Source organism: Sinohyriopsis cumingii, chromosome 19 (genome assembly GCF_028554795.1).
Source record: "Sinohyriopsis cumingii isolate HCF-2022 chromosome 19, ASM2855479v2, whole genome shotgun sequence".
NCBI lineage: Eukaryota > Metazoa > Mollusca > Bivalvia > Unionida > Unionidae > Sinohyriopsis > Sinohyriopsis cumingii.
In genome coordinates, this window is record NC_142979.1 from 51,517,253 (window position 1) to 51,544,870 (window position 27,618).

General features: G+C 36.0%; 1 protein-coding gene across 2 annotated transcripts; it reads left to right on the forward strand.

Annotated features, from left to right (window-relative positions):
• On the forward strand, positions 1-27,618 carry LOC149775698 (uncharacterized). 2 transcript variants are annotated; one of them, XM_089943699.1, is made up of 3 exons: positions 21-135; positions 13,200-13,262; positions 25,726-27,618. In XM_089943699.1, the coding sequence occupies exons 2-3, from the start codon at positions 13,219-13,221 to the stop codon at positions 27,566-27,568; spliced, it is 1,887 nt and encodes a 628-aa protein (XP_089799825.1). In that variant the 5' UTR covers positions 21-135; positions 13,200-13,218; the 3' UTR covers positions 27,569-27,618. The 2 variants fall into 2 exon arrangements, 1 of the variants encoding a protein (XP_089799825.1); XR_016416518.1 differs by lacking the exon at positions 13,200-13,262 and having other exon boundaries at positions 1-135; positions 25,726-25,865.

Here is a 27,618-nt window from a genome sequence, read left to right on the forward strand (position 1 = left end):
CACGATATTGTCCATTTCCTCAGCTCTCCAGACAGCTTCACGTTTTGTTTCTTCGATTTAATTGATGAGGGTAGGCCCAGAAGGGAAGTCATAGTAGGGAGTAATCCGCAAATCCCTTATTGTTGCTACAGGCAGGTAAATCACACAAAATCTCATCAATTTACTATTTTCTTATAAGTGACATTCCACGATTTGGAAAGACTAAGAGTCTCTAGTAATGCATACTAGAATAAAACAGATTTTAAGTTAGGAAATCCTTCCACCTCCGTTGCAAAAAGTCATTTATTGTATCTCGCCCGAAAGCATAGGCGCGAGACTAGTGTGTTAATATTTTTATCTGAGAGGGCGCTTTTCAGTAACCATGAGGTTTTCTTGTATATTTTTGAATAAATATCTAGAACCTGAACGTTGTGTGCATGGAGTCATGAAATTTCATGGGTGTAATTAGGGATCGTAGTCAGTTATCTATGAACCGACAGGTGGCAGCATGGAACAAAACCGTCCAAGATTATTTCCGGTATACAATTCCGGCTTAACGAACAAGCAATAAAAAGATAACATCTTCATCTTGCTTTAACAAGATATCTCAGTCGGATGGATTATGAACGTTATCGTCGTTAAGAGAGGATTTTAAAAAGACGAGGAACTAAGTTGTATGTGCCAAAAAAGGAGTTAAAAGCTAGGTAAGTAAATATTAGGCATAATCGGTGATATTGTAGTCGCAAATGGAAAACCAAATTTTCTAGGAATCTACATTTAAAAAAAAATATTTTCACACCATAACTCTTTTAAAAATTATTTTTCAACAGATTCATATTCCTAAAATCGTATGAACGATGGACGATTCAGCAATTTATTCTGAATAAGTATTTTAGATAGTTACTTGGTGGGGTAGTTTAGTAAAACAAATTTGACTTCCTTAGAAGTGATTTTAGCTGTTTAGTTTGGGAATATACAAGATTCCCATTGAATTTTTTTTTTTCACGTTAAACGTATTTAACATATTAATAAGATAATACCATATCTGCATTATATACAACTGTAAATGTTTTTTTCTTCTCAGGTTGGAGGTCTACGACTGTATGTTTTTCAAAAAAGTCATCCTAGACCAGTATTTTTATAAGTCATATAAGTGGAAAAATGTTTGCTATGTTAGTGCTGAACTCCTCCTGAAAATAAATTTCGGTTAAAACAGAGTATTATTATCTTTATTATGATGACTTGACGACTGTGCTTCTTATTTAAATTGGGTTTAATTTAATATTAAGCGATAACTTGGTGAGAGAGAGGATGTACAGAGGTGTGTGTGTGTGTGTGTGTGTTTGGTCTGTGCGTCTGTGTGCAGTGATATATGTCAGATTGGCTAGAAATGATATGATCTATTTTCATTTTGTTCAGACAACCTATACATAAAATATTACTTGGAAGAAGAAAAAAAAAAAGGAGAGCAGGACAGCATTATCGTGGTCTAAATACAGTTGTATTGTTCTTGGTGTGTAAAATTCAGTCTTGCAATGACAGTTTGCAATAAGATTTAGAACATTACATTGGATTTTGTCGCAATAAAACATGGTGTAATATTGTGAAAGGGAATTGTTTCTAATTAACACACAAACACACACATCTGTTCTTTTTCTAATCATTTATTAATACGAGTCCTGACCCTTTTCATAGAGGTAATTATTATAATTCATGTCAAGTCTATCTATTTCTTCGTGACCATATATTTAGCTTTTGTTGACCAAAATAAGGGCAGTTCTTACATTTATTTTGCATAAATTGTCTTATAATAAGTGAATACAAATATTATGACAATAAGTTGTACATTTTGCATTTACTTATTTTGTTCTTTCTTTCATATACTTAACTAAAAAATGAAACGTTACATTTGTACTACTGTTTAGGAGACTTCATTAGTCCACACTAATCACGCGGTTTTATTAAAGCCACACTAATGAGAAGAAAATGAAGTTAAAAGTATTAAGATTTTATGTATAATAGGTTGGCAATGAAGGTTTCAACACAAGGAGACCAAAAGTGGTAAGATATAATAATTTTAATTAAACTGAAAAAGAAGACAAATGGCGCTTTTAGTGTCCTGTAGTGCTAATAAAATATTTATTTTGATTGAAAAATGACATAAAACAATGTTATTTTTCACTGATATGTGTATTATTGTAGTTTTACAATTATTTATCGCTCGACTGATCAACAATCGATTGTTCTGGCTAACGATAAACTCCGAGGATGACCAAATATCGGAACCGGTTTTTTCTGTGGCTCCACCAGTTAGAAAGATATTTGGCTACGATCCCTCGTTATGTTCTGGAGATTCGGTTGCTAAGATTCAAACTGGATGAAGGTAACCTATTTTTTACACACCAGTGCGTACGTTTCGTTTACGTGTCATGCTGCTTTCCGCGAAATTCCTTTTTTACACGCACGCACACACATATTGAAAAAAAAAACAAAGACCATTGATAATCCGAACTGAAAAACTTCCTTGTATTTTACTTTAACATTGTTTAAGGTGATTCAGTTAAAATCTTCTTTCACACGTGTAACTGGGCTTATTTACAAACATTAAAGGCACAGATTTTTTTGCAGGAAATGTAGCCACTTTACTAGTGCGTATCCTTCTTGTGTCGTATGTACGGCGATAGCCGAGGTTACAAGTTTCACATATCTCTTAATAAGGTGGTTGTTGATTCGAGCCAATACTGCGGATTGGGGACGTGGAGATACCTTTTAGAAAAATATTGCGTTTAAGAAGGTGCAAAAATTGAACTACAGCAACTCTCGATCCTCTTAAACTTCCCAACACACAGGTGACAAAAGAAAACAATATGCACAGAGACACACCCTGAATTCACAATGTAGTGCGGCATATGTTGTTGTTGTTGTTGTTGTTGTAGGTTTTAACGCCATTTTTCAGCACACCATAGGCTATACATGGCGGCCAGTATTAATGGTGGAGGAAGAACCCGGGAAAACCCCGGAAAGAACCACCGACCCACGAGAAGCTACTGGCAAGCTTTCTCACATACCCACACTGGCCGAATCAGAGACTCGAACCCACGCAAACAGATGTGAGATGGCAGTGATCCGTAACGGAGAGCGCTTTAGACCACTCGGCCACTCGGGGCCCCGCGGCAGATGTATGGCACGTTAGAAAAATCGTTGAAATTTTCCATTTATTTTGTCCTGCACTAACTGATGCGAGAAATCAGATTAAATTCTTCCTAGATCAACATTTGTAAGACTATTAAGATAACTTGTTCCTAATTATTAATGACTTGAGCAGAAAGGAAACAAAAATAATTTAAAACATAATTGCGCATTAATCACTCACATATACCACTCCGGTGGCTTAGTGGTTAAAGCGTCCACCTGGGATGCGGGAGGTCGCAGGTTCGAACCCCGGCCGAGTCATAACAAAGACTTATAACTAATGTACTAACAGCTGCAATGTTAGGCGCTCATCATTAAGAGGTTAGTGTCAGGACTGGTCGGCCTGGTGTCAGGATAATGTGACAGATTGGGACATTATGCTACATGTCTGCGGCATGATACCTAAGCGCTAGACATCACTATAAACTGCCACACTGCAGACATCGTAGCGATATGACTGAAAAATTGTTAAAGCAACGCTAAAAATCCAAATCACACACACACACCCATCACTCACATAATTAAGTGTGTGAACTCAAAATAAAAACTAATAAAACGTGATTTGAGAAATATTTTGCGAGGAAGCCGTATGAACAAAAATCAGAAAACTTTCATGTTAAGCTTTTCATATTGACAAAAATGTACAAAGTTTCTCTCTTCCCCCCACCCCTCTCTCTCTCTCTCTCTCTCTCTCTCTCTTTTAAGCAAAACGTTAGAATGTGATCCTCGTGCCTCGTTATAGTGACCTCGATATGCAGCTGACTACCATGAGCAGATCTGTAGCCGATTTGCGCTTCTCCTTCTTCCCCAGAACTTCCCAAATACAGAGACGTTAAGAAATGGTGAGTTAATTAATGATAAGGTCTCACTGGATAGTTTCATATTTTGACACCCCCCTAATTTTTAAGGTAGAAGGCATGAACCTAATTATCACAAGCCTAGCATTTATAAATTCACACTTAAGCTAAATCTATAATGTGGTTCAGATTTACTTTGAGTTAGGCTTGGAAATAGGTTGGCTTGTTGGTGACTGCCTGTCACAGTTAGATTTGCATTCGAGATCAAATGCGTAACTTGGGCTGCAAATGAGCTGTCGACTTGGCTTACGTATTTATGTGTGTCTGCTACAGAGGTAAATATCTAAAAATCTAGATGGTTGAGGGGTGATGAAAAGTATGCTAATTTGTTATAGTACTAGTGAACTTTATTCATGCATAAGGCACATACTGATTCTTTTAGCTGCCTTGTCACAGAAAAATATTCAAAATAGCTATTTCTTGTCAAAAATGAATGTAAAATTTAGGGGTTGGTGGCAGTGTTGGTTCAGTATAAAAACCACCAGTTGCATCAGGAATTAACCTGATTACTGCAGTCAAAATCTCACATGTATGCTTTCTACAAAAATCATTAGTTTGTTTTTATTTGTATCTTCAGTGTAAAATTATTCTCATTTTTCTGTAATTGGTCATCGTCGGATGAAAATTCATCAGATAAACTGTCCAGTGAGACCAAAAAGTGCAATAAGTAATAACAACCTATAAGACCCTATTGCTGCTTAGATATCCAGACTGTTCCTTCTGGCGCAGTCAATATTTACTGTTGAGATAGGATCTGTGTAGTTCAAAACATGCTGCATAGAAAATGAACACACGCACCACCCTCATTTTAAAGTTACAAATTACCTTACCCGGTCACGAAACGTAAGTACACATTGCCATTAATTTGGTACAAAAAAAACGACACAAATATAACCAACATTTCTACTCTATCCCGGGTGGCCGAGTGGTCTAAAGTGCTTGCCTTCAGCGATCACTGACATCTCACCTCTTTCCATTTGGGTTCGAATCCCAGCCAATGTATGTGAGAAAGCTTACCAGTAGCGTTAGGCATGGTTTTCAATGCAAATTTTAATCGAGAGTCAGAAAAATGCATTTAATGACAAACACAAACTTTTTAGACCTGAAAAAGAGTTCACATTACCATATATAATTCTGTGTTTAGAGTGTACTTTTATAACTTGTAAATTACCCTGGAAATTCCGATTATGTTTTTACAGACCGATAGAAAGTCTAACAATATTCCAAGAAGGCAGTTGAAGCATTTTATAAGTTTTGTTTAATGTAGAGAATGAACTGGATTTTATTTGACTCTCTTGATATTATTCAAATGGTTAATTAGAGGCAGAAAGAACATTTGTTTTTACAAAAATAATAACAAAGGGTCTTTGTGTTTTTAATCAGTATTTCATAAACCACACTCATCGTATTCATTTACTTTTTAAATAATGACGAGCCAGGATTAGGCAACCCTTCCTCTTCATGTACAGTGTCTTAGTTCTAAACTGGAAAAATAACCGGAGAAGCCAATGAATATTGTATAATACAATACCAACATTTAAAAGTGAATATATTTGCAGGGTTGACAATGTTGGTTAGTAAGACGTGGATGTCAATGTTCCGTGACGCTTTCGTCTTGTCATCGATTTAAAAGTTGTTGTGGATCACTTAACCACCTGTCTACTTTTTCATCATTTTTCATCCAATTGATCGAAACATCATTTCGTCTTCGATCGAAGTTGACTTTTTGCCAAGTGAACTCGGCGACTCCGCTATATCAAATATAATGTATTGATAAATGATTTGTGGAGCGATGGTCTGTTCTCAACTTGGTTCCCACTACATCGTACCGAACTGAACATGTTTCGTAAACCCATACGTATGGACCGTTATCAACTTTGTTCACACTACAAAGTACAGAATTTAAAAAATGTTTTGTAAAATAGTATGTACAAATCATTGTCGGCTTGGCTTTAATAAAGTCGATGGATTTTATGTTGCAATATTTGTAAATTTTTTAAAAATTAAAATATTCCACTCTCATTTAGGTGTTTTAAAACCGTATGGGATGGTATTGAGTCTAATGAGAATTGAATATTTTGTTTTGAAGGGTATAATACCTTATGTAAATGTGAACAGGATGGAGAAACAGACAAATACACCAAATTACAGACAAATACACCTAATTACAGACAAATACACCTAATTACAGACAAATACTCCAAATTACAGACAACGAACTGAATGAATTTCACTAAAATAGTTTAGACTGTTCTACTCATATTATTTTCATGTAGAAGGAAATTACAATATTTTTTAAAAACAGAAACAAACTTCAAGATGGGTTTTCAGATTATCATAATTTTGTCAATGCTTGCAAAGAAACGAATAATCGGATTCATTGATTGGTAAAGAGAGATTGGTAGAGACGTAACGGTAAATATCACCAATTCATTCCCTGCTTTAGCACTGTTATTGAAACGTTGAAAATAAAACGTTTTTTTATATTCAAAAACACAAATAATGACACTTGCAAGCAACTTCAGTACGGAAGGTGAACAGGAAATCTTTTCTCTTCACACAAATACAACAACAAAATGACGCATGCAATAAGAAAGCAGAGAAGGTATTCTCACACAGATACTTAATCACACATAAATTGGGGGTGCAGTATTATTTATTTCCACACAAACACACGATTACATACGATTACAAAATATGGTTAGGTATTAGGTATATTAATGTAAGTACAGAATCCCACATACAAACGAGGGTGTATTATAATTTTGCTTTCCACACTAAATATTTTTTTACAAACTGCAAAATGGGTAAGGTATGATTTTATTTTATGCAAACGAAGCCACACATACAAGTTGTGAAAGGTCATGATATTTTTTTATACAATCATATATCTGCATATACAAAACGAGATGATGTATAATTTTTCATCCAAACATAATTTCGCATACAAACTGCTGACATAGTATACTATTTTCTCATGTAAGCAAAATCACAGATGTGTGAGGGTGAAGGTTATGACTTTTCCATGCAAACACATTTATACGTGCACAAGGGGAAATGGGAAGATATTTTTCTTACAAGAACACACTTACACATACACCAGTGGTTTTGATATATATATATATATATATATATATATATATATATATATATATATATATATATATATAAACACAAACACACACAATTGCACATATAGAAGAGGGATGGGGGTGATTATTTTCATACAGATATGTATAGACGTACAACATGGGGGGGGGGTAGGTAATGATACGTTTTTCATACCAACCCAATCACATTTTACAAAGGGGGGTGGGATAGGGTATGAAATTTATTTCATTCAGACATAATCACACTTACAAACTGGACTAGGATTTAAAACTTTGTATAAAAATACACCGTTACACATAAGAAATTCAAGTAGAATATGCGTTTTACATATAAACACGCCATTACACACACAAGAGGAAAGTATGGCATTCTATTTTCATTTCTTACAAAAAGCAATAACACATACAAATGGGGATGTAGTATAATATGTTTTCGTACCAATCATTATTTTCTCATACAAGCACACAGTTACATATAGTAATTGTGACTTCCATTTGTTTCTTACGCAACCGCAATCACGCAATATCTTTTACAAACACAGTTAGACATAAACATGGTGGTAGGATGATTTGTTTTGTGTCGGGGTAAAAACATTATCATACATACAAAATGAGGATATGGTAACCTTGTTTCATGCAAAGACAACTGTACATACAAAGATGAGTGGGTTGTTATTGTTAGTCCTTGGAGATAACCAAGACATCACTAACTGGTTAGGTTTCTTTGAGTACGTGAGTGGATCAGGACAATTTTTGCTCTGAACTGTCTGTGGCAGAGGCAGGAGATTACATTTGGGTTTCTTGATCGATCGAGGACGTTAGATTTATGCTGGTCTCGCGTATGCACTACCTCTGCAATTTTCCCAAGTTCATAGTCTACCTACCTCCACAATTTATGTGACTGCGCCAAGTGAAGCGATCTTCCGCGAGATCTTCCAAGACGCAGGCTCAATGTGGAATTTTTTCAAGGATGACTTGGGGGAATCTTTGAAGCATTTCTTCAGACCACCTTGAGAATGCTTTTTCTCCTTCAGTTCGCAGTAGAAGATCTTTGGCAGTCGCTTATCAGACTTTCTCGTGACTTGACCTGTCCATCTTGTCTGTAATTTCATCAGGAGAATGTGTATGCTTGAAATGCCTGCCCTTGTTAGAACCTTTGTATCTGGGATCCTTTCCTGCCATCATATCCTCATCAGTTTCCTCTGGCAGTCCATATAAAAATAGTTCAGCCTCTTAGCATGGGGCCTGTACCCCGTCCTGGTTTCGCATACAATCAGCAGAGACGGCAACACAATGGTTTTATAGACCTTCAGTTATGTTTGTAGACGGATGCTTCCTGCGCTCCCACGCACTTGCGCGTAGTTTGCCAGGGACAACAACTGTTTTAGCAATTCCGTTGTTGTTTTCATTATGTGACAGCATACTGCCGAGATAGGTGAACACGTGCACAGCTAGTAGGTTTTAACCATTTACTTTGATTGTCGGCTCTACGCAAGGCCCTACTGGTGCATTACCTCAAGAATTCTTGATATTGCTTGCGACCGAAATTGTCACAAGATGAAGCAAAACGGTCCATACGTTTCTGCTCCTCAGGCTTAGACATTTGGCATTCAAGGAACAGTCGTCAGAAAGTTGGAGCTCATTAAAAGTTACTTCCTGTAATTTATTCTTCGCCTATTGTTATATCTATTTAATGTGTGTTTTTGTTGGCTTTTCTCAATCATTATGGTATTTATGTCTGCATTTTGTAATTGACCATAGTCAGAAATCTGAGTCAATAGTCTACTTTATTTGTGACATTTATTGTGTAAACAACACAATTCATTCTCAAGATTTCTATATGATTATAGATCAAATATTCAGATCATTATTAATTGTTTACAGGTTTAATTCAGTTTGAGGTAAAGATACAGTCTTGATTTTGACGTTAGAAAGTTCCAAAAATGAAATTTCCCATTAAGTTGACAGAGTATTTCCAAAAAATGGTAATTGTGCCCTAGGTCAAGTCGAGGGGAATATAAACTTGACTACTTAAGAATTATTTATTCGTGCTTTAACATCTGAACCAGATTTATTGTTGTGTTCAGTTTTTAAATGAGTTGGACGTATTTATTCAAATTCTTTTTCACCGGAATTACAAAGTGCTCATTAATATTTTTGGACTAAATGATTAATTAATAATTATAATGAATTAATTCAAGAACATTTTAGATTATATTATTGTGATAGATCAGAAGACTATTAACACGTCGCCACATTTCATGCCATTGGCACGTTATCACATTCGAGAATACATGAACATCAACGCATTCAATATTGGAATTATTTTGAACACGGCTGAAATTCACGTTGAACTCTATACATTTGTATTTCTGAATATTCATTTCGGATTATTTAGCATTTAATTCACAGTACGACGAGTTCTTTTCAAATTTTCACTTTTGTATTTTAGGTAAATAAATTATATGTTGAATTTAACATAACTTGTTGCCTTTCGCTCTTTTCTGTTACTGAGTTTAGGATTATAGTGTCGTAATAGAAAAGTGGAGGCCGTTCTGGGATACGAATTTCTCTAAATTATTTCAGAAAACTTTTATTTGCTTCTGAAGTTTAAATTTGTTTCATAATTTTCTAAGTCGTAGGTTTTTTAATTTCACATACTTGATAAATCTATCGTGAAACCAATAAGGTTTCACCATTTCATCTAAAGTGGAGAAGTTTATTTTAAATCCTACCCAGGAAGGGTTAGTGTCCTTGAAAAATGATTAATTATTCCAGCTTGCCAGACAATATGATCTTTCTGTGGCTAAGGCTTCTTTAAGAAAGTAAGAAATACAAAATACGTTTGTCCATTTTTTTTGGTGGGAAAAAAATTCGGTTGATAAAACTGCGTTGGGTTTCATTAGTAAGTCTCTGTCTGGCTCAAGAATGGAAGTAATTTAATTGAAATTAAAACTCCAGATGGAAATAGAGTTATGAAGGCCTCATCTTCGGAAAGAGAGAAAAAAAGAGACAAATACAGCTGTAGAAATAAGAAAGAGAACTGCAGTTGTGAAAAGTGGGTTGGGAGAGTGTGTGTGACTGTGATATGGATTTGTTTTACGTAGGTTTAGCAATTTTTCAGTCATATCGCTACGATGTCTGCAGTGTGGCAGTTTATTTTTTCTAGCACTGGGGTATCATGACACAGACATGTAGCATGATGTCTCACCCAGTAACATTATCTTGAAACCAGACAGTCCAGTCCTAACACTAACCTCTTAGTGCTGAGCGCCTAGCGAGGTTGCTGTTAGTACCATTTTTATAAGTCTTTGGTATGACTCAGCCGGAGCTCGAACTCGCGACCACCCGCATCTCAGGTGGACGCTCTAACCAATAGACCACCGGAGCAGATTGGGAGAGAGAGAAAGAGAAAGAGAAGGTATGCAAATGCAACTCAAAATAGAAGAGATGGAAATACAGAGAGAAAGATAAGAAAGTAAGAAAGGGAAATGCAATTTAGACTAAAGTAATTCGAAATTGCAAGTGGAACGCTCTCCACAACCTTACGAACAAGTTCAGGTTTTGACATTACCAGAAATATTTGGCTATTTTCCCCCTTTTAGAGGAAAAGTAGATAAATAGTTTCTCATTTTGAAAAAAAAATTGCTGAACTGTTGATGTCAAAGAGAGGATTGGACTCTATTAATACAAAGTGTACTTATTGGCAGAGCTCATGAAGTCTACATTTTACTATCGGTACAACAAAGTGCAAATTATGATGTCGTTAAGGAGTATGTATTTAAGGGTTATGAGTTGATACCTGAGTTATATAGACAAAGGTTTAGGAATTGTTTTTTTTAAAAACCAACTTTACAGACCTATGTCGAATTTGCAAAAAGAAAAGAGCAATTATTTGGTAAGTGGTTCTAAACCAAGAAGTATGGTCAATACTACGATAACCTCAGACATCTCATTATTAACTGAAGAATTCAAGAATTGCGTCATTCAAGAATTGCGTCCATGGTGACTTCAGGATCTATGTTGATGAGCAAAAAGGTCGAAACTTCATAAGATGCTGATCATACAGCGGACGATTATTTGTTGACACAGAAAGTTTCATTTGTCAAAAGATCTTGATCTCAGCATTTTTTTTTTTTTTTTTTTTGTTGGGAAAAAGCATTTTACGACCACATCGAAATCTTAATTTTGCACAACGTTTAGGAATCAAGTTTATGATACGGCTAATCAGAAATCCTTATCACTTTCTGCGTGCACCTATTGCAAGAGGAAAAGGACATTTGCTAGATATTGAAAAATTAACACCAGAATCAAGCAGAGCTATTCCAAATACTCTTATTTTTAAAAGGTCTTGATTAAAGCAATCTTCTTTATACTACCCATTCTCTTTATCCTAATCAAGTTAACAAACAATAACCACTCGTCGAACAAGAGCAAGATCAGAGGGCTATTAGCAAAACTGAAGCTACAAAACTGAAGTAGCTGTTATTTTATTAAAAATGGGGTCCCGGTGAGAAATCAGAGACCACCTGAGGTACTCACTGATGCCCGATGGTCATTGAGCTATCAAACTGTTGTTACAGTTGGAACTCTATACATTTGGACTTGGAATATAACTTTAAGAACTATTTGGGATTTAATTAAAACTACTGCAAGTTTCTTTTAAATGTTCACGTGTGTAATCTAGGAAAAAATTATTTGTTGAATTTTACTTCACTTGTTAATTTTCGCTCTTTTCTGTTACTTAGTTTAAGACCACGGAGTCGTAATACTGTAGTCTGCTCTGATTAAAGAGATTGTCGTAAGATCGGTATCTGATATCGATACTAGTGTCACACTTTTGTGTACATTTAATTTGTACTGTGTGTTGACTTTTGTCCATGATTCTATGCTATGTATATTTAATTTGTATTCTATAATTGACCTTTGTCCATAACTGAGGGTAGGAGTTGGGTCTACCTGACTATTGTTTTGTTTTTATAAACATATTACATAGCTAATTCTCGACTATGTGTTTAGAGGCAAACATATCCACAGATCATGAGTTCAAGTTCCTTTTCTTTTAGAAATTAAGAATGTTCTATTTGTAAGTTGTTTACAAATTGGAGGGGAAATTTCCCTCATTCTAGTTCTAATATTGTGTTTTAGCATTTTATTTAAATGTTGTTTATTCATTCCATATCTTAATGTTTTTTAGTATAATCAACGTTGTGCTTGATTTTCATTTCGAGAGGATGGATTTGAATTATTCACTTGAAGTATAAAGCTTTCATTGATTATTTCCTGACTATACCACTATTTTGGGATTACTGGGAATTCATTCTCGTCCATTTTGGATTATATCATTGTGATCAATGAATAATATTAGCACATCAACACTATAACAGGCTAATGGAACTTCAGCACTTACATGATTGGAATTCGTTTGAAAAACCACTGGAGTTAATTCGGGATACCCTACACTTTTTTTTGTGATAGAACGTTTAGTACTATTTCGGATTTAATTCACAATACTAGAAGTTATTTTGATATTTTCACATGATATTCATGGAAAATCGATTATTTGTTGAATTTTACTAAACTTGTTGGTTTGGCTTCTTTTGTTATTTAGTTTAAGACCATAGAGTCGTAACAATGCTCACGGAAGGATTCAGTAAGCATGGCAGAAAACGTTACTGAAGAAGATTGGTGCCAACACAGCCTAACTTGAATCCATTGGTGCCAACACACAGCCTAACTTGAATCCATTGGTGCCAACACACAGCCTAACTTGAATCCATTGGTGCCAACACACAGCCTAACTTGAATCCATTGGTGCCAACACACAGCCTAACTTGAATCCATTGGTGCCTAGGAATGGTTAAGATGATTCTCTGTCGTCCACGTCACGAGCATGCCATCGTAAAATTGCCGAACCATTCTAAGGATTTTCTCTGTACAATCAAATTTTTCCATGATTTTACAAAATCCTCCCACTACTGATTGTGTAAAAGGCTTTGGTCACGTAAGAGAATCTTTTGTACAATATTTAGTTCTGTTCTTGGCATGTCTTTTTTTGCAGTTGACGAACTGCAAACACCATGTATATCCCGTGTCCATTCCTGAAACCACACCGACTCCCAAGGTAGGAGCATTTGATGGATGAAATGTACATGGCTGGTGAGGATACTGCTGGCTATTGACAGCAAGAACATGCCTCGATGGTTGCCCCATGATCGTTTGTTGTCTTTCCGCTTGTACAAGTGGACAGTAAATGCATCCGTATACGTCTGGGGTATAGTTCCGTGAGACAATATTACTGGAAGAGTTCAGTCAATTTATGTACCATGCACGAACCTCAGTCTTTGTAGACTTCTGTTGGTATAGCATCTGAACCTTGTGATTTTCTATTTGACAACACGTCGTTTGCTTTTTCAATCTCAGTGTGCGTTTGATGATTAGCAAGTGGTCTGTTGATTTCCACTTGGGACAGTGGATCAATTGCCTCCTGATTGATAGATGATTATTTGATCGACGATTTTGTTGCAGTGTATTGTTCTTCATTGAAGTTATCCTTTCCTTGTCCGTGAGCTGTCTGGTGCTGTCAGCGTGCAGTTTTGGGAATGTTCATGATGACGGTAGCCCGTAGATTCTCTTCAAAGTATCATATACGTTCTTCGTGTTATTCCTGTCTGCGTAGGACTGATTGTCGTCTGCCTCATTGATCAGCCACGAACCATTCAACTCTGAGTTTGCGTAAGACATCCCTCTTGATGTCGTTTAAAGATGACTTCATGGATGATGATGATGTTCTATCTTCTAAATACGCTTCTGGAGCAGATGTTTCTCATTCTGACATCTCTGTATGGCAGCATCATGGGATTCACTCAAGTACAGTGGATGTAGTATACAATTTTCGTTTTCATGCCAATTATCTGTTCATATTAACGCACCATTATTCATGCAAAAACGTGTATGGTATGAAATTTTATACAGAAACACAAAATCACTCATGCAAATCGAGGTAAGGTTCAAAAAAATAATTTCACATACACACACACGCATAGTTACACATACAAAATGGGTTGGTGTTGGTGTGTAACATGTACAATTACTCGTACATTTAAAAACAATTACACATATAGAGGGGGTAGCGTTTAGAGTATAATTTGTTTCTTACAAAACACACATTTGTTCATACCTGCAGAAATACAAATACGCACACAAATGGAGACGGGGTATGAGATTTGTTTCATATAAACACAATTACTCTCCAGACGAACACAAAGATACACACAAACATTGGTGAAGGCTATGCTACATTCACATATATATGGGAGGTGAGTATATATTTGTTTCAAGCGAAAACGCAAACACATATGCCAAAGGTGATTAAGGTATGTGAATTTGGTCATGAAAGCAAACATCACGTGCAAATGGGTGTGGGGTGTAGAATAATCTTGTTTGGTTTCAATGTTCTTTTCATACAAACACACAACTACGCATACTTAATGGATTATGTATGCTATTTGTTTGATTGTTGTTGTTGTTGTTGTAGGGTTTAACGCCATTTTTCAGCACACGATAGGCTATACATGGCGGCCAGTATTAATGGTGGAGGAAGAACCTGGGAAAACCCCGGAAAGAACCACCTACCCACGAGAAGCTACTGGCAAGCTTTCTCACATACCTACATCGGCTGAATCCAAGACTCGAACTCATGCAGACAGTGGTGAGATGGCAGTAATCCATAACGGAGAGCGCTTTAGACCACTCGGCCACTCGGGGGCCCCCGCTATTTGTTTGAAGCAATTTCACAATTACACATACAAAAGAAGGTAGTGTAGTATATAACTAGCTGCGGCTAAATAATGATAAAACTCAAGCGATTTTGACACCACGCAAAGACTTTTCATTCATATCCTTTACCTCAAAAAATGTGTTACCAACACCGCATTAAATTTACACATTCAGTACGAAACCTAGGTGTGACTCTCGATAGTACGTTCTCATTACACGAACATGTAATTAACATATATATACAAGTTTGCATATCTGGAGCCGAGATACATCAGTCCCGCTCGCAGTTTTCTTTAGTTTGATGATACTAAAACGCTTATGTATGTGTTCCATAGTACTTACAAGACTGGACTATTCTAATTCACTTCTATGGGGTTCGTCTCAGTAGCTACGACGGAAACTTCAAAAAGTTCAAAACACGGCTAAGCGGGTTATATTTAAAGCACGAAGAACTGAGTATCCATCCTCCCTGCCTTGTAACCTTCACTTGCAACCTGTTCTATTCAGAATCAAACACAAATTCTTTTCACTGTGCTACATTTTTTGGCCATCTTCAGTCCAATTTACCTATCTGACATTACCTATGTGTACAGCCCATCTAAATAATTCGATAATTAACCGTAGCACGCAAAGTCATGAGGTATTTAGGAGAGAGCGAGTTGCTTCAGAATTCGGTACAAAATATCATTACTTGAAGACTTACTTTTCACTTTGTTTTGAAAATCAATGCACATCAAAACTCCTAAATTATGTTCACATTTTCAACCTCAAACAGTTAGTTAGCCAACCCACACATACATACGGTCACATTTTAGACAGGATTCTTCACAGACCTGATGATAATATTCTACAGTCTTCATTAGTATCCCACGAACTTGCATCAAATCACATCTGTCCCGAACCCTCAATCTATGTTTGCTACTAAGTGAAACCTCAGATGATAAATAGAATCCACCTAATACATGGCATCCAAGCAAACTAAATATTTTCCTATGTTTCATGGTGCTTGTTTTTGTAATCTTGTGATTGTTTATGCTTTATGTGTTATATATATATATATATTGTAAAGCACTTAAAGCTTCTAAGGATTAGGCGCTGTACTAAGTTGACATTATCATTATTATTATTATTAGCTAGAAACTTAAGCGCCTCTTCCGATTCTCGCATTCTCATTGTTTCCACTATTAAAACGACGTCATCCGGACAACGTTCTTTTGCGTACCAGACCCAGCTACCAGTGTGTCTAAGCTTATTCCCCATGAGAGTCCATGTGAAAGCTTGTCAGATGCTAGGAGCTGCAATGCTGTGAGCTCACAGACAGACAATATACGCAGGAAAAAGGTTTGCTCGACTTTTACTGTATGCAAATCAGTTACCCATTTTGGATCGCTGGCGACCCGGTTCCGTAACTGTGCGCGGAGATGATGGTTTTCCATTTCAACCAGAACCGTCTCCAACTCAGCCATTCTAATCGTTTTATCTTCGATGGCCACCACGTATATTTACTGACTGTGTTGAGACTGCTTCGTGTAGCGGTGGGACCTTATGATTAGATGCGTATTTATCAACGCTGCTGTAGCACAATTATTATGAGAGCGCCACCAGCAACACGGTTTCTGTCAATATAGCCCCGACGGGATATCGGACTGATGCACCGATGATAGTCGCTGTAGTCACAATTCCAGTAGCACAAGGCCAACAGTGGACGCGGCGGTGGTTAAGCAAACTGTATCCACACACGCGCTCATATATTTCGCTAGTAAAACAGTTTCCTTGACGAATTAATCTCACAGCTTTGGTTCCGCTTCGAATTTTTTTTCTCTCCTCGGTAACTTGGAGGTCTGTCATCGTTCTTCTATTAATATTTCCACCGTGAAGGACAAATGCTCAGCAGGGAGACCTTGCCTAAACGCATCATGTCAGGGTGCAAGACTCACACTCACTTCCAACCGGTACAAGTGCCATGTAATCATAGAAAATATCTAATAATAATATTTCAGTCTTCTGCGATTGTGCGTTCTTGGCGTCCGTCACTACGATCATATATAACCATACTGATTACGCCGGTGCTTTGGCGTCTGAGATGAATGCTCCATTTTCACCCAAGTTCTGTTACATTTGCAAATGAGTTCTTTGTATACTAGCCGAGAATATTTATTTTCTTAATTGGATCAGTGTTGGTTTAAGATGACCGAATTATGCTTTGGTTATGAAAATCAGAGATTTTTGCACTCTAAACTATATTATAATTCTGCTAGCCATACGTTTAGCTTACGAGCTGGCGTGTATTTCATATGATTCTTCAGCCTTTTAAACAATCTTCTGAATGAATAATTTTTTGGAGTGTTCCAAAACCTAAAAAATCTGTCTGCGTACTGTGAGGTCAATGTCTTATTCATCAGATTCAGATTAAGAGGAAGAAAGCATCTTAGAGTGATAATTACACTGACTTTGTTTTACCCCGCAGTTGGAAATTTATTTTTTAAAGTAAAAGGCGCAGAGGTGTTGGGCAAAATGTACTGTGCTCAGATTAATGTTGGTTTACTATTATTGAAAACCACCAAACTAAAGCATCTGAATGCATGTATGTGCATATGTGAAACGCTGATAGACAAGAGAGTTATAGCCCAGTTATATACTATCAAGTACACGATTTATTTACTATCTAGCTTTGTCAAGGGTCTTCCTCAACAAACCATAAAAACATATGTTTCTCAAATCCACGTCTCTATTTCATCATCATTTCTCAACATGGGTATGACAGTCTGGGATGGGAGGGTATGTATGGAAGGAATTCTCCAAAACTTGCCATGTAGTTTTTTTCAGAAAGCATTCACTCTCAGTCTCTGACTATTTGTATCATGTTGGTTCGATGACACAGGAAAACAAGAAAACATCTTACAAGGTTGACACTTCTAGTTTTTATCAGACTGCATTACCAATGCATATAAACTAAGGAATTTTGAAATTAAGATAAAGATTTAATAGACTGCATTTCCAGTGCAAGCAAACTAACGAAGGTGGTGTTATGCTAAAGTAGGCATGTACTGTAACAGTTTCTCTCGCTACGCTAAAGTTTGGATTTGACAATGTTTCTGTACAAGTCAATATTTTTCGCTTGGACATTTTGACTTCAGCAGAAAAAAAGAGAGGTTGTATATGTCTATGTGTGTGTGTGTGTTCGAAAATCAAATCAAAACTTCAAGAAAAAACCAAATCACTTATGATTTTAGGGTATATATTCAATTTATGTAAAATTTAAATGATTAAAAAAGGTCCATTTTTGTAAAAGCTCACAAGATCGAATTCAATTCATACACTATAATTAATCTTTGTCCTAAACGTTGATCTAAGGATATTACAAAAGCCAGTACTTTACTAACAGTTGCGAGACTAAGTGTCATGTTTTTCATTCATTCTATAAAATTATATTTTTTCTTTCGTAATTATGCGCCAGAGTAACTAATGAAATAATACCTTTCTGTTAAACTTGAATATGTGAAATGTAATGGTAAGTGTGCTTACGCACTTGCAGTGATGGATTTCTGAATTGGGCTCTTAGAAATTGTCCATTCACTGACGTATTTTTGATTTAATTAGTGATATATTAGCATAATGGAATAACCATATGGTTGAAATTCAATCGCTAACTCACACACGACGAAGTCATTTCTTGAGGCGATTTTTAAAAGTTTTGTATTCCTGTAAGTCATGAACTTTTCATGGACTTCGTCCCAAGCAATTCGGTGTAACATTTCATCCCTGTACGCAGAAATCGTAGCATCCAATGTCTCCGTTATGGATATGGGCCATTGATCAAATGCTGACCAGTTGAACATTTTCAAATTAATCATCATTCTTATAGGAATCAGATACCAACGGTTAAAACAACAATGTCTTTGAGGATGCAATTGCTCTTTGCCTTTCACTTGAATCTTGACAAACTCGCTGTAATTGCGTCATCGCAGCTCTTTAAGGTAAACTACGAATCCTCTCTACTCTAAAGTAATCCGAAATGAGGATTATATTTTTGACTGACCAAAGTAGGGTTATCATATCTAATTCAAGCACCCCGTGTTGCTTTTTATGGCATAAGGGGGCAAATGTTCATTCATTACATATCGTTTAAATAGGTCGTGTGTTTTTTTGTTGTTTGTTTTGTAAAGTGAATAACAGTCGCAGAAAAACACATGACTTTCTAACTGTGTGAATAGCGAATGCTACCGATTCAATGCCAAGGCGATACAAATGTTGGCTATTGGTAGCTAATGACGTCACTTATTATCAATGACGATGTGTTTTGCTTTAGATTCAATATAGGTATTGTGGGAAAATAATGCATATGAATCGGATTTTTACGATAACAATCCAGACATACTACCGAATCTCAATTACCCTAAAGATGACGTATACTGTAACATGGTTTTCATCGCCACGTTAAAGTTTGGGTTTTAATATTTATCTGTTTAAGTCAATATTTTCACTTTGACATTTTGACCTGAACAAATGGTGATGGAGTAAGAGGACGGTACTCTAGTCTGACTTAGAGTGTTTTGAGAGAGATCGAGAGATATCAGTCCTACACTATAATATGTACTGGCGATTTAGGGCCTGATATCGCCTTTTTATTAATACCTGTAAATTTCCGCTGCTAATATTGTCTGCACACATCGGTGTATATTTTTATACACTCACCGGTATTTCAGGTGGCTGTCGAGCTTCCGTCGGCTGAAGAGTTCTTTTGCCAATATGTACATACAATTTACGGACCAAATGATGTGCTGGGCGACTTGTAAATCCACGTAGAATATCACAACCCTTTGTCATGTGACAAATTTTAATTTCGTGCTAGATATAGAGGATCTCAAATGGGTAATGATGTAATATTGAATTTATTTCATCAATTCAATGTTAAATTATTACCCATCTGAGATTCTTTCTATCACATAGTTTCCATTTCAGTGGAAATTACTTAGATAGAAAGACAATCAAATAACTTCGTTCATTCTGACAGACGATACACCTTCCATGTGTTGTGCTTAAAAATAGTCCAAACAAAACTTGAACTAGTATTAACCTTTGAAAGTAGATTATGCTTCTCTTACAAACTGTAAGTCAAAAAACAAGCGTCCTTCCGAATAAACAGAACATTTTTCACATGCAAAATCATTTTTCAACACAGAATGCCCACTGAGCATAATGTCGCATTGTTTGATGCAGTGCCCGCTAGTTTCACTTGTTCTTCTTCTTCTCATGGGGTGTTAGCCATTTTTCATGTTATTATACATAACATAACACTACAATGTGGGGGTAAATTGGCTATACTCAGACCGAAGAGACCATTTGTTCCCCAATTTCTTTCGAAACTCGAATCGAAAAATGGCGGCCATAATGTTCATTGAAAACAAAATATTCCAAGTTTTCCCCCGATCACAGCCAAATAGTAAAGAGAATACTGCATAATAATTTCATGGGCTAATTTCGACTATTCAGAATCACATAAAGTGATATGTTAACACTTTATAATATAAAAGGTATGAAACTGCGCATTGTATATGCAAAATATACGGACTATGTGATAAATGGATATTACCAAATACCGGTAAGTGTCTATAACTGTATGCAGGTGTGTTCCGGAAAGATTTGCATGCAGCGAAATTGCCCATTTTAATAACCAGGTGACATCTGACCCACATATTGTCCATTAGTATCAATACATACTTAGGGGCTGATTTATCAGAGAGAGAGAGAGAGAGAGAGAGAGAGAGAGAGAGATCTGTTTCTTAGACAGTCTATTTGACCATTAAGCTGGCAGCATTTTTAATTCATCACACATTTCAGCTATGCTACGATCTATTTTTTTAACTATAAACTTATAGCAATTTACGTAAAGTGTGAGGTGACATCGCAAATGCATCTGACTTTCGCTGTATTTCACCTCTATCATACATAATTCTAATTTTTCTATTCTTTCATACCTTATGATATGTCTGTAGCATGATAAACACATTGGCACGTCATAGTTTTATCAGATGTGAGATTGTAGCTGTCGTATTTATAATCGCCGCCTGCAGAACTCAAGAGAGCAAGTAAAATATATGTTACATCAGGCACATTTTATTAGTCTTTTATTGCAAACATACATATTTCTTTATACTTATAAACCTACTCATGGAAAGAAGGTAGGCCGAATACAATATTGTTTACTTAAAAGTACATCGGGGAATCGGATGCAGTGACCTTAAAATGATGGTACATGCTCTCTCTCTCTCTCTCAACACTCTCTGATGCCGTACCCTTCGTCCATCACCCTTTGTTCAAGTCAAAAATGTCTAATGAAAAATATTGACTTTAACCGATAAATAGCAAAATCCAATCTTTTGCGTGGCGAAGAAAAACAAAGTTCCAATACACATCTTTGCGTGAGTGAAATTTGTTAGTCTGTCTGCACTGTAACCATAAAAAACAGTTCTCATCATTATTTGGCCACACTGCCTGTCCTAAACCTACAGCAGAACACTTCGTCATTGATTTTAAGTTATTTCATTAAATATCAATAGCCAACATTTTCATCCATTTGGCATTGAATCGGTGGCATTTGCTATTTACACAGTGAGAACATTTGATGTGTTTTTCTGCGCCGTTCGATAGTCTGAACTTGTTAAAATGGCAAGTCTTTAATCAATGGTCCATATTCAGGAGGAAGATGCCACGCTACTTACCTACAAGGACGGCATGTTGCACCGAATCCCATGAGACGAAGTCCATGAAATACTTTTGTGACTTTCAGAAATATATATATATATATATATATATATATATATATATATATATATATATATATATATATATATATATATATATATATATTTGAAGGAAGTATCGCCAGAAGAAGTGACTTTTTCACGACTTGCGTGTCCATTATTGACTGATCACATTTACTACTGCTTCGTACAGCTTCAAGTGAAACGTTAAGAACTATTTCATCATTTACTCTGGGTATAATTACGAAAGAAAACATGGACTTCTTTAGAATAAATTAAATTTTTGTTCGCTTAAAGTGCTTTGGTTTGTTATTTAAGTATTGATTATATATTTATATATGCTATCTCTCTCTCTCTCTCTCTCTCTCTCTCTCTCTCTCTCTCAATGCACTATCTGCAGATTAGAGTTCCGTCACCCTTTGTTGCAGTGAAAATTTATAAGTGAAGATAATGGCCTACACCGATAAATGGTCATAAAAAATCTTTAGCGTGGAGAAACCAAATGGTACAGTGCATGCCTTCTTTAGCATAATACCAAATTCGTTCGTTTGTTTGTACTTGGAATGCAATCTAGGAAATCTTTACTTTGGTTGCAAACCTTGTGGTATGCAATGGAAATGCAGTCTGGAAAAAATTCAGCTGTGTAAGTCGAGTTTTCATGTAGTGATGGGCCATACTTTACTGCCACTCGCATTTCCGCCAAAAATATAACTAACATGTTAGGAAAATAGTAGGGTTAGATTTAGAGGGAATGCTTTTTCTCTTATACACTTACTGTTTTTCAAATACGTAGTACGTTTGAGAGAGTTCCTTCAATACATGTACCAACGTATACCTCAGGCTGTGTCACCCATGTTTAGAAATGATAACGAAATAGAGAAATGTTTTTGTGAACATACAAAATTAGGTTTGTTGAGCAAGACCTTGAAAAGGCTGGAAAGTAAATAAACTGGGTTCTAGATAGTAGATAACTGGGTACTGGATCGTTTATAACTGGGCTTTAGCTCTATTTTCTCTGTGTTTCACACAAGCACACATACACATACATGCTTTAGTTTGGTTTCCAACAAAGTAAACCAAAACTAACTTAAGTGCAATACATGTTACCAAACCAATATGTGCCTTGATTTTTTTAAAAAAATCTGTCCGAAGTATATTGACCTTGGGTAAAACAAAGCTGGTCAGTGTATTTATCATCCTAATATTTTTTCTTCTCCTAAACCTATATCAAATTTAATTAATGAAACATTGACCACACATTACGCTACCAGAACTGTAAAATATTTAAGATCTGGAACACCCCAAAAGTGATTCTAGCAGAATATTGTAACACAGACTTAAAAATCCTATCTGACACACGCCGGCGCGTAAGCTAAATTCGTTGTCAGCATAACTGTGATATAGTTTAGAGTGCAGATCAACTAAGACTTTTGCAACCAAAGTATAACAAATAGACGTAATAGGGATGGTAATTTTGCTTAAAATAGGAGAGTAGGAGGCGATTAGGAACATTATAGCCTGGAACAGAGATTTTTAATATATTTATAATAAGGATTGTTAAGGTTATGGATAGGGTTAGTTTTAAATAGAAGGCATGTATATGGTCTTTAGCATGTAGAGTAAGGTTTACTCTATAGGACTGATGGGATATATTGAAGGTAGTTTTGTTTAGAAAGGGAGGGTAGATTTTTATATTATAAGATGAGGTAACTAAAGGCCATGTAGAAGGGGCAATGTGTTTTTAGTTAATTTATAAGAGGTATCATTGAGTGGTGTTTGGGTTAGGGATGTCAGTTGTATTTAGAAACATAAATACTTGCTGGAAAGTCAAAAATTTATTGGTGAATAATAGTTAGTTGGTTAGCTGATAGTAGATAACTAGGTGTTGATAGTAATAACCGGTTGGTATCGATACTAGACAATTGTGTGTTGATAGATAACTGGGTGCAGAACAGTAGACGTTTGTTTAGTGAATGGTACACAACTTGGTGATGTACAGTAGATATGTGAGCTTTGAGAATAAATCACCGGGTGAAGAGTAGGTCACTGGGTGCTGGATAATAGATAGATGGGTCTTGACAGCAGATAATTGGTTTGTGAATAGTATATAACTGAGTGTCGTATATTATACAACTAGATGGTGGATAGTAGATACTTGGGTACTGATTCGTAAAGATTATGAGGATGATATGTTTGTTTGGGTGATGAGACTAGATAGTTGAGTGTTTGATACCATAAAACTGGGCTCTGGGTAACAGATACCTAGGTGTTGGAAGTAGATAACTGGCTTAAGGATGATTATATTTAATTGGGTGATACATAGTAGATAACTGGGTGCTTACAATAGATAACTAGTGGATGGGTAGTAGATGACCGTGTTGATGATATGTAATGGTTGTGGATAGTAGATAACTGAGTGATGGATATAGGACAACTAGGTGGTGGATAGTACGTAATATGGTGCTGGATAATAAATAACTGGTTAGTGGATAGCATACAACAGAGTGTTACATAATAGATAAATGGATGGTTGATAGTAGATAACTTGGTCTTGATAGTAGCTGAAAGGTTGGTAAATAGTAAGTTGCTGGGTGCTGGATATTATAAAGCATGGTTTTGGATAGTAGATTCCATGATAGTGATATGAAAAGAACACGATGAGTGTAGTTTTGTACGAGTGATGATTGTAAATAGATAGGTGTTGGATAATAGAGTAATACGCTCTGGATAGATTATAACAGGGCGTTGGTATTAGCTAACTGGGCTCTGAATAATACATAAATGGATGGTAGATAACGGTTCACTAGTTGGAGGAAAGTTGACATTTGGTTGTTGACGGTAGATTATTGGTTTGTGGATAGGATATGTGTGGGTGCTCGATATTATACACCTGGGTACTGATAGATTATTGGTTGCTGGATAGAGGATATATGGACGCTGGATATTAAGCAATAGATTGTTGATGGTAGATAAGTGGTATTCCTATGTAAAGATTATGAAGATAGTAGTTTTGTTATCGAAATAACAGGGCTAGATATAGTGGTGATATTATAGAATAGGGTAAATGTTTAAACTTTATAAGAAGGACCATTGGGGGCGCGGGGAGAAAGAGAAGCTAGTTTTGTTTTGAAGCAAAACAAATTACAAACTTTTTCATTATTTTAGAGGGCATGCTACCATTATTCATCTCAGCAAACTCTTACCAAAACCAATCACTGTTCCCTTTAAAACAGAACCAACATGTTTTAAAAAGACAGATTCCTCATGTGAAAGTATGTCGTCATACTGCATTTCCATTCGAAAGCAGACGGTGGCCCCATACCACAGTGTTAAACAACATGCCTTGCAGAACGGAGACCCAATGTTAACTTCCCGTTTGTCCCAGTAACTTTGTAAACTCTATTTAACACAAGATTCCTCTATAGCAATTTATTAAAAGGACAGACAAACACATTTACCACCAAACACACTCAACACCGTTACACAAATACACTCATTCCCCTTAGTCACCGAATCTATTGACTTTGTTATATATATATATATATATATATATATATATATATATATATATATATATATATCTTATGATTGGTTATTAACTCTGCCTAGTTACAACCATTTACATTCTCATTGTTGGGATCTATGAAATACATATTTGCTTTCTATAACTAGTAGGGAATATTATGTATGACACTATTTTTTTTTAATTTTTCGTGATATGCTTTCGCGTGCACTGTGCTATCAATCGATTCGTTAAACTTTTATTTCCATTTTGTACTCTCTATAATGCATAAAGACTTTTGTCAAAATAACGCTAGGAGAAATAGAATTATTGGTCACTGTTTTGAAGGCGGCGGCAGCGTTAAAGTTCGTGAAAAATTTTGATCACATTTTTTGCATTTGAACAAGGATATACATGCAGGCATAAACTACCGTACAAAATTTTCTAGTTATGTGTTACTTTCCTTTCAGCTTTTTTATAAGCTAGTACGCATGATTCTTCCATAAACATGATACATCTTCGTATTTCACGCTTATTTTTAGAGGTCGGCAGTCCGTTCTAAACCTGCATAAACAACATCTTGTTCCTGGTCGGTCTCAATTGGTCAAAGAAGCTGGCATTGTGAAGTGGTACAAGCGAGTTAAGGAACAGACGAACCTCCGAAACCTGAGTGGAATTGGTGACCAGAGATGTTTTTGCTGCAATAACGCACACGAAAATGCAACAAATTTCATGAAATCAAGAACTTTGACCAAACTCTCATCCGCAAGAGCTGTAAACAAAGAAGGTACCTTCAAAAATGTATGTCATTCAGAAACATGCAAAAAGAGTCAATGCTCAAATGATTACAGATTCCTAGATTCGCGGAGGCCGAATGAATCGACAAGAAAGTATAATTGCTTACAGAGAGTGAAACTAAAAAAAGAATCTACATTAATTGAAGAAACCCAAAAGAATTGTCAAAGTGATGAAACTAAAGCATTGACATTCCAAGTTTCTTCGAATGATAAAATAAGGCATGAAAATGATCATACAGTCAAAGGTAAAACGTACTCTGTTGCTCATAGTGTAAAGACGAATATTCACGATTATTATAAAGTTAAAACAGACCAAAGAAGGCGTCCAAATAAGCATAACGTCATAGCTGAGATGTTCCCGGTTTTTTGCAATGGCAATAAAAGCAACCACAATGGGCATGAAGTCATACGAGGTCAAAGGGGGCATACAAATGATCATAAAGTCAACAGAGTAACGTCCCATGTTCCTCATATTAGTAAAACACGTAGTGACAGTGATCGTAAAGTCAAAGCTGGTAAACCAAGGCATGAAGATGATCATACAATTAAAGCTGAGATTTTCCCACTTTCTTGTAATGGCAATATCAGTAATCACGTTCATCGTGATGTCAAATCAGTGACGTTTCCTGTTTCTTGGAATGGTACGAAAAAACATCAAAATGGTCAAAAACTAACAGCAGTGATTTTCCCTACGGTTCATAATGTGAAAACAAGTAATCGAAATGATCATGAAATAAAAGCTGGTACAGAAAGCTATCACATAGATCATAATGTCAAAATAGAGATGTTTCCTGTTACTCGTAGTGGGAAAACGAGTACTGTCGAAGACCACGAAGTCAAAGCAGGCAAAAGAAGGCGTCAAAATGATCAAAATCAAATCAACGCTGAGATATTCCGTGTTTCCTGTAGTGGCAATACAATTAATCACAATGATGAAAAAGTTACATCGGTGAAGTTCCCTGTTTCTTGGAGTGGTAAAATCAATTATAAAAATGTATATAACCCACAGACCTCCTTTGTTGCTTGTAGTGGTAAACCAGGTAATCACAGTCATCGTAAAGTCAAAACATGGACGACTTTCCCTGTGTATTTGAGCGGTGAAACGAATTATCAAAATGTATATAACGTCAACACATGCACCACTCTTGTTGCTCGTAGTGGGGAAGCAAGTAATCACAATTATTCTGAAGTCAAAACGCTGAGGTCTCCTCCTTCTTGGAATGGTGAAACTATTTATCCAAATAATCACACCTTCAAAGCAAAGATATTACCTATTTCTTGGATTAGTAAAATCAGGAATAAGAAGGGCATAGTCGCTACATCGAGAAAGCTAGAGCCGCTCTCAAAAACAATACAGAATAGTATGTACTACGAAGAAGACCCTCCTGCTTATTTTGAGAATAAAATAAACCATTTGCAATCGTGTAAATGTGTTTATAAAATGAATCCTGTAGAATACGAGAAACATATCGAGAATTTAAAGCATGAACTCCTTGCCTATTCAGATACCTGCTACTACGGGCCCATGGCGGAGGAGCTAATGGATGTCAACATAAGAAATTCTGTAACTAATCGCACAAAAAAGTGATCGGTACTCCTAAAATAGCCAAACAGGACATTGTTTTCCGTTTATATTAA